General features: G+C 42.3%; 1 protein-coding gene across 1 annotated transcript; it reads left to right on the plus strand.

The window, feature by feature from the left end:
• The first annotated feature begins 416 nt into the window (after nt 1-416).
• LOC138979523 (protein starmaker-like) lies at nt 417-5,540 on the plus strand. Its single transcript, XM_070352234.1, has 3 exons — nt 417-503; nt 2,553-3,739; nt 5,433-5,540. Exons 1-2 carry the CDS (start codon nt 417-419, stop codon nt 3,549-3,551), a joined length of 1,086 nt encoding a protein of 361 aa, XP_070208335.1. The 3' UTR covers nt 3,552-3,739; nt 5,433-5,540.
• The last annotated feature ends 2,900 nt before the right edge of the window (nt 5,541-8,440 follow it).

An 8,440-nucleotide genomic window follows, 5' to 3' on the forward strand; every position in this document is an offset into this window, starting at 1 on the left:
TAAAGTACAATTGTATGCGGACATATAAGCGAAATACACACGTCTGTGTTCGAGGTTGAAATTTATAAACATGAAGTAGAGGAATGAGTAATATCTTATTATTCGTGTTTTTTTCCTCAAAGGCGGAGTTGCTTTCGTCGGTTAATACGATACGATGGGTGCATGTTGTACACGCAGTATTGACTTTCTTAAACGGTTTGTAGACATTAAAGGTGTCTTGAAATAGTTGTACTTGTGCGTGTGTGTGTTTTTATTCGTATGTGTCTGTCCTTCTGTCATCCTGCATGTCAGGACGCGCGCTTGTGAGCGTGTATTCCTGATTGTCTGTCTTCATAGTACCTGCTTAATATATCTGCCTATTCCTTGTGTTTCGTACTGCATGTTGTATATTTTCAGTGAAATTACAAAAGCACAGAATGTATCGTGTCTTCGTGCTCGCGCTGTGCCTGCCCGCCATCTTCATTCTGGCTGAGGAAGAGGCCCCAAAACTAGAGAACCAACCTGTAAGTATTGCTTGAAACAAAATATAAAGGTACTTTTTTTCTCGATAAATAAACCAAAGTTTACTACCACAGAACTGTTCAGGCTATTGTACACTATAAGAACATATACTTGCCTCGTTAAAATATCGGGCTACGCGACACCCACACAATCACACACACAATCACACACAATCACACACACATACAGCACCACGCTCGATCGTCTCGATTCCCCGTCTATGTTAAAACATTTAGTCAAAACTTGACTTAATGTAGAAAGTATGGGTCCAGAATGAGGACGTTTAGGAATATAATAAAAGTGTTGCCATTATGACTCGTTGATGAAGTGACAAATACTGAAGATAAACAAGAAATTCCTTCGAGGTAGGAAAAACACCCCCGTTGGTCAAAGGGAAATAACCATTCTCACTGCACCCATTCTCACTGCCACCAACTGAGAAGGTTATTTCCCTTTGACCATGAATATGTTTCTCTATAAGTCGTTGTAGAATCTTAATCCACCAATAACTCCCTAACCGTGTGTTTGACTGGTCCCAAGTTTTGTAAGGACCGTCTCAGGAATGTATAGAACCTGTTCACCAAGTTTGGTGACGATCGGTCCGTTCATTCTTGAGATCTATATGCGAACACAAACAAACAAACAAACACATCGACCGAATCCTATACACACCCCTGTACCGGGGGTGTAAAAACATGTATTGTGCCACAGTGACCCTCTTGGTGAAACTGAGCTGTGCTCACGTTGATTTATACACGTGAAGATCGTGAAGATGTACTCACGGGAAGCTAGATATGTCAAATCTCTTTGAATACATATATTATTGGTAAAACTAATTTATTCAACAAAGTTCATAAATAGTAGTTTTTAAAAAATGTGTGCTTAAATTTGGAGCTTGTGTTTACACTACCATATTTTAATATTAATCATCATAAATGATTAAAGTTATGTCCCTTTAAAGTGTGAGGAAGAATGTATGTATGATTGGAGATGTCTTGGGTGTTCTGTATATATGAAATAGGAAAAGGCATTTACCATTTAACATTATTTTAAATTGTAATTTGTGTTGAAATATGTGACCCTCCACCACGGAGTGATTCGCATGTCACCTTTGCCTGATTTTTATATTTTTACATTTTCCTAAAGAGTTTTTCATGCTCTATCTAGTGGTGAAAACCGTTTTAGAAAAGAGCGAAAACTTTGAGTTTGAGTTATAAGCCTGTGACTAAGGTGACCCTCACACTGTTACCAGACACTCCCCGGACTTATATTAAGGCCTAAAAAAAATAGGTGTGGTTACGGTAACCCGACCTACCCTATTTTTAGGGGCCGACCCTATAACTTTTTATTACATTTGTCAAAAAAAAACAAAAAAAAAAACGAGTGCAGAAAACGCAATGAAAGCGAAAGCGCTCGAGCCGCACACTTATTTTCCTGTCAAGTAGGTTTAATTTGTACACATTAAAACAAAAAGTTTTTAAAAAAAAAGTGATTGCCTAGCTTCCTACCCTATATTATTGGCTATGTTACCTTAACCACACCTATTTTTTTTTATTTTTTGTTTGCCTAAGCCTAGCGCAGAACCGCGCGAGGTGACATGCGACTCATTTCGTGTTGGAGGGTCACATATTGACTTAATGATGGATGTTTGATACAAAGTAATCTAACGTTTACTCGGGACCCGTGCTAATGTGTGGTGCTATCAAGAAATTAAAAACATATTGAATAGGGAATTATGTTCCTGCTTTCTTGGTATTACTTATCAGTTTCCTTTTTTAGGGGGTGGGAATGGGGTTAAGGTCTGAATGAGGTTGAAGGGGTGCTTCATGCATGCAGTCAAGCAATCTGTTGTTAGGACAGTACAAAAGCTCTTCTCCCAGGCCACTATCTATGCGTTAAAGCTAACGTATCTTTCCCGCAGGGCGGAGTGAACGGTGGACAAGGATTCCCAGGACAGGGTGGAGGACTGAACGGACAAGGATTCCCGGGACAGGGTGGGGGACTTAACGGACAAGGATTCCCAGGACAGGGTGGAGGACTGAACGGACAAGGATTCCCGGGACAGGGTGGGGGACTTAACGGACAAGGATTCCCAGGACAGGGTGGGGGACTTAACGGACAAGGATTCCCAGGACAGGGTGGGGGACTTAACGGACAAGGATTCCCAGGACAGGGTGGGAGACTTAACGGACAAGGATTCCCGGGACAGGGTGGGGGACTTAACGGACAAGGATTCCCAGGACAGGGTGGGGGATTTAACGGACAAGGATTCCCAGGACAGGGTGGGGGACTTAACGGACAAGGATTCCCGGGACAGGGTGGCGGACTTAACGGACAAGGATTCCCAGGACAGGGTAGCGGACTTAACGGACAAGGATTCCCAGGACAGGGTGGGGGACTTAACGGACAAGGATTCCCGGGACAGGGTGGGGGACTTAACGGACAAGGATTCCCGGGACAGGGTGGGGGACTTAACGGACAAGGATTCCCGGGACAGGGTGGCGGACTTAACGGACAAGGATTCCCGGGACAGGGTGGGGGACTTAACGGACAAGGATTCCCAGGACAGGGTGGGGGACTTAACGGACAAGGATTCCCAGGACAGGGTGGGGGACTTAACGGACAAGGATTCCCGGGACAGGGTGGCGGACTTAACGGACAAGGATTCCCAGGACAGGGTGGGAGACTTAACGGACAAGGATTCCCGGGACAGGGTGGGGGACTTAACGGACAAGGATTCCCGGGACAGGGTGGGGGACTTAACGGACAAGGATTCCCGGGACAGGGTGGCGGACTTAACGGACAAGGATTCCCGGGACAGGGCGGCGGACTTAACGGACAAGGATTCCCAGGACAGGGTGGCGGACTTAACGGACAAGGATTCCCGGGACAGGGTGGCGGACTTAACGGACAAGGATTCCCGGGACAGGGTGGCGGACTTAACGGACAAGGATTCCCGGGACAGGGTGGCGGACTTAACGGACAAGGATTCCCGGGACAGGGTGGTGGACTTAACGGACAAGGATTCCCGGGACAGGGTGGCGGACTAAACGGACAAGGATTCCCGGGACAGGGTGGCGGACTTAACGGACAAGGATTCCCGGGACAGGGTGGGGGACTTAACGGACAAGGATTCCCGGGACAGGGTGGTGGACTTAACGGACAAGGATTCCCGGGACAGGGTGGCGGACTTAACGGACAAGGATTCCCAGGACAAGGTGGAGTTGGCGGACAAACCGTGAGTTAATTATTTAAGTTGCTTCTTCATATAGTCAATTTGGATTAATTTCTGTATTGTGAATCGACACAAGTTAACCGTGTGTGCATTCATGTACGTATGCGTGTGTGTGAGCGCATGTGTGTAGTGTGTCGGGTGGGGGAGGGGGGGACGAAGGGGGGTTTAGATGAATTTCACAAAAACTTCTTGACAGATCTTTATGAAACGTTATAGGTGAATTATTACAGATAATATTCCCATGTTATGCTTATTTATTTGTATTTGTATTTTGACAAATTGCTTTGATGACGTCATGTCCAGATTTTTGCAAACGATGAGGCCTTATTGCGTTGACTTCATTTTTTTTAAAATGAAATTGACTGAAAATTTGGTCAAGACACCTTGAAGTCATTCCGGAATATGTGATTGCAATTCAGCCACGATGCTTAAGAATTAACCAATCAGTCATATCATTAGTTGTCTAAAATTTATAACCGAAATAAAATGTCAATAATCGATTCAAAAATGATAATATATATTGCATTGTCTATTGCTTTCTGAATCCAAAAAATATACATATGTTATGTTTTCTTAAAAACATGTGCTCAATCTTAAGAAAATCGATTTATGCAAATTAGGTCCTATGTTTGCATGCTGCGCCGAGACTATAGCTCGTCCCGTCTCGGTTTACGGGTTTCGGCTAACCTACTTATTTAGCTGTGTGCATGTCTCTCTTATAATAATACTCCTTCTGTATTTGATACCTACAGCTAGGCTCGTCGTTTACAGACTCTTCCGAATCCTCTCCTTTCAACCTTCGTGTCTTCGACTCTCGACAGTTTTAGATACCATTGAAACAACGCGTTACTGAGCGACATTCATTTTCTGAATGTTACCATATTATCATTCGTGTGACCATCTACATCAAACATCACTAGGTGGATGTACTGGTAAATGTTTGGTCACGGTTATAGTTGAACGCTCCAAGAAGAAATCAACAACAAAGTTGAGTAATGGAACGTTCAAATATAGACAAAGCCACACGTTCGTCGACGGACATACACAAAATAATGAAACACTCTCAAACGCAAAAACTCAGCTCAGTAAGGTGCCTTCTCTACATAATACCCCCATTCCACACAACCGTTCTAGATTCCGTTCCCAGTCGTCCCGAGGACGGCTGCCACAACAATGAGAAGTTGCGCAAACGGCCTTTTTTGGCATCTTTGAGCAGCGTCTGACCGTTGTGGTCAGAACGGAAGCTAGAACGGATGTGTGGAATGCGGGTATGACAACTCAGTGTGTGAGAGCGCTAGCGTTGCGTTACCATTGCGTTAAGTTCCATTAACGATCCATGAGTTCCGTTGCCGATGTGTTAAGGTTCCATTACCGTTCATTTGGAACGGGCGGGAAATGGCTAACATTTTGAACATGCAGCCCGAACTCACCCGTCCCAACTGTTCCTACCGTTCAAAGGAGTTCCGTTAACGTCCATTGGCGTTCCATTAAGGTCCCCTCCCAATCCCTACCATTCCCGTGCCGTTCCTTGGTCGCTACAGGAACGGGCCCTAGAACGGTTCTGTGGAATGGGGGTATAAGATAGCGAGAGTCGTCGACTAAAGAAATAACCATTTCGTTTCCCCAAATAACTAACGATTTATGTTGTTTTGGTGGTGTGTTTTTTCCATTCTCTCCTCTTACCTTATTGTTACAGTGTGCCCAAGTTGGTAACCAATGCAGTCCTCGATCTGGCGTGAGGTGCTGCGCCGGCTCTGTGTGCCGCGTGTCCTACCAGTCCCTGAATTATGTCTGTCAGCGAAGCGGTGCTGGTGGCGGTGGAGGTTTCTCCCCGTTCAGCAATGACGAGGCCCCTGTTGCAGACAGCGAGGCTCCTGTCGTAACCAGCGAGGCTCCTGTCGTAGCCAGCGATGACGTAGCCTAAAGTGACGTCATCCTACACGCTTTAAAAAACCATGTGTTTTGAGATATATTTATTGCAGTAAACGGCTGAACCGAGTAATACAATTACCTCCCATTCTTGGTATTGAAAATATGACACCATGTCTTTGTTGGTTAAATCTATGATAGGGCCAAGGATGACGACATTGTTATTTTTGTTTGATTTGGTCAAAAGAATAGGTTCTGCTTCTTGAAAAGAATTTATCTTAACGACGTTATCGTTACGGATGAGGACTTTGTGGGTTATTTTTAACACATGTTTGTCCAGCGACAAGAATGCACGCTTACTAGCATTACTATCACCAAGTATAAAGACCTTGTAAAGGAATTGAGGTTGTTTGTAGACATCAAAGCCTCCAAACAATGCTATCCTCGGGAATTGTATTATTGTTTAAAAGTAAGGGGTTCTCCTCGCAACAAGAATGTCCAGAAACGATGTTCTCACCAATAATGTATACGTTTTTCTCAGATAAAAAAAGTGCTTCTGGTTCTCGATTCTAATGTCACTAACCTGCTCATCCGAGGGAATAATTATAATCGATGCGATACTTATGTCACAGAATTAACACTACGACATTATTTCAACGTGAGGATGTGTCGTGCTTTCTCAAAGCTGGCACTGTGTACAATATCATGCTTGATTCGTTGTAAAATGTTTGGGTTTTTTCCATATGAGAGTTTGTGAAAGAAAGTTCACACTATAACTGTGTAATTTGATGAACATTTGCAAATTAGCTGACCGCTGCTTGTCTAAAACCTGTGCATGCATGGTTGTAGTTATCGAAATGGACATTGTGTGTCTTAATAATAACTGGCCACAAACTATTGCCAGACCGGCAAAGTTTTGCTTTGTTATTGTTTATCGAATAAAAATTGCCCCTTGATAAAAACAATATTGTGTTTGTTCGCGATATCTCTTGTTGCATTCCTTGTACGTTTCTGAATTGTGTCAGATAGTTCGTGTTTTATTGTCTGAGTTCTTTATCGTTATATATATATATATATATCAGATTCGATTAATTATTCTGTCATATTGTTCCCCTTATTGTGCCCTATTGTTCACACACGCACACACACACACACACACACACACACACACACACACACACACACACACACACACACACACACACACACACACACACACACACACACAACACATACATCACGACCCTCGTCTCGATTCCCCCCTCTATGTTAAAACATTTAGTCAAAACTTGACTAAATGTAACAAGTCGCGTTGGGCGAAATAACAACATTTAGTCAAGCTGTCGAACTCACAGAATGAAACTGAACGCACTGCTTTTTTTCACCAAGACCACATACTCGTAGTTTCGTCAGTCCACCGCTCGTGGCAAAGGCAGTGAAATCGACAAGCCATGCAGAATAGTGCGGTTGTGGTCGCGCTGAGCAGGATAACACGCTTTTCTGTATGTCTATTCTTTTTAGCTTACTGAGTTGGTTTTTAATCCAAACATATCATATCTGTATGTTTTTGGAATCAGGGACCAACAAGGTGAAATTGTTTTTAAATCGATTTCGGAAAATTAATTTTAATCATAATTTTCATATTTTTAATTTTCAGAGCTTGTTTGTAATCCAAATACAGTGGTCGCCGGTTAATATGACCACTTTGGGACCGGGATAAAATGGTCATAATAAGCGGCTGGTCATATTAACCGATGTTAGAGAAAACAACTTAAAAAAAATTGCAAAACGAAACATTTTTTTTGTAATTAATAATTGTAAGAAAATGTAACTTGTTGGCAACAAACACAAAATCAAATATGTGCACTGTACATTGTAGCCATTATCGATGACGTCCGTTGAAAAGAAATTGAAATGGAATGAAAAGTAAATGGAAGAAACGGCATATACACGTCCAAATGTTCACTTAGGGGCCTGGAAAAAATCACGGATGTTGGTCTGTGTGTTGGTCCTAGACCAGAGGAGATCCTTCACTTCATTGTCAAAGGCTCCAAACTTCTCCATGATCACTTTAGATTTATTCACGGGAAATAATGAAAAGATCGCACGCTTTTTTGCCTTTTTTATGACGCTCAGTCTCGGGGAAAAAAAGAGAGAGAATAATGATTGCGACATTAGAGATCACTGAGCACTGATCACTTTAGTTTCATTCACGAAAAAGAAAGAAAATATCGCACGCCTTTTTGCCTTTTTCAAAAAATCGTATGTATTTTTTCCCCCCGAGTGATTTCAAACTGAAAAAGATGTGAACTTGTTGCCATTTTCTCGAAACAATGTGGCCATATTAAGCGGCGTTGTGGTCATATTAAGCGGCTTTTTCTAATACATAACAAAGAAGGACAATTCCGGACCGGGTAAAATTGGTCATAATACGCGGCTGGTCATATTAACCGCGGTCATATTAACCGGCGACCACTGTATAACATATATATTATGTTTTTGGAATCAGAAAATGACGAAAAATAAGATGAAATTATTTTTGGATCGTTTAATAAAAAAATAATTTTAATTACAAGTTTCCGATGTTTAATGACCAAACTCACTCATTAGTTTTTAAGCCACCAAGCTGAAATGCAATACTAAAGTCCGGCCTTTGTCGAAGATTGCTTTGCTAAAATTTCAATCAATTTGATTGAAAAATGAGGGTGTGACAGTGCCGCCTCAACTTTTACAAAAAGCCGGATATGACGTCATCAAAAGTATTTATCGAAAAAATGAAAAAATATCCTGGGATATCATTCCCAGAAACTCTCATGTCAAATTTCATAAAGATCG

Source organism: Littorina saxatilis, linkage group LG11 (genome assembly GCF_037325665.1).
Source record: "Littorina saxatilis isolate snail1 linkage group LG11, US_GU_Lsax_2.0, whole genome shotgun sequence".
Lineage (NCBI taxonomy): Eukaryota > Metazoa > Mollusca > Gastropoda > Littorinimorpha > Littorinidae > Littorina > Littorina saxatilis.

Bases quoted from the DNA above. Each gene is read 5' to 3' on its own strand.
- LOC138979523 (XM_070352234.1), top strand. From the start codon at position 417: ATGTATCGTGTCTTCGTGCTCGCGCTGTGCCTGCCCGCCATCTTCATT. The intron at 504-2,552 runs GTAAGTATTGCT...TGAACGGACAAG, and splicing joins CAAAACTAGAGAACCAACCT to GATTCCCGGGACAGGGTGGG.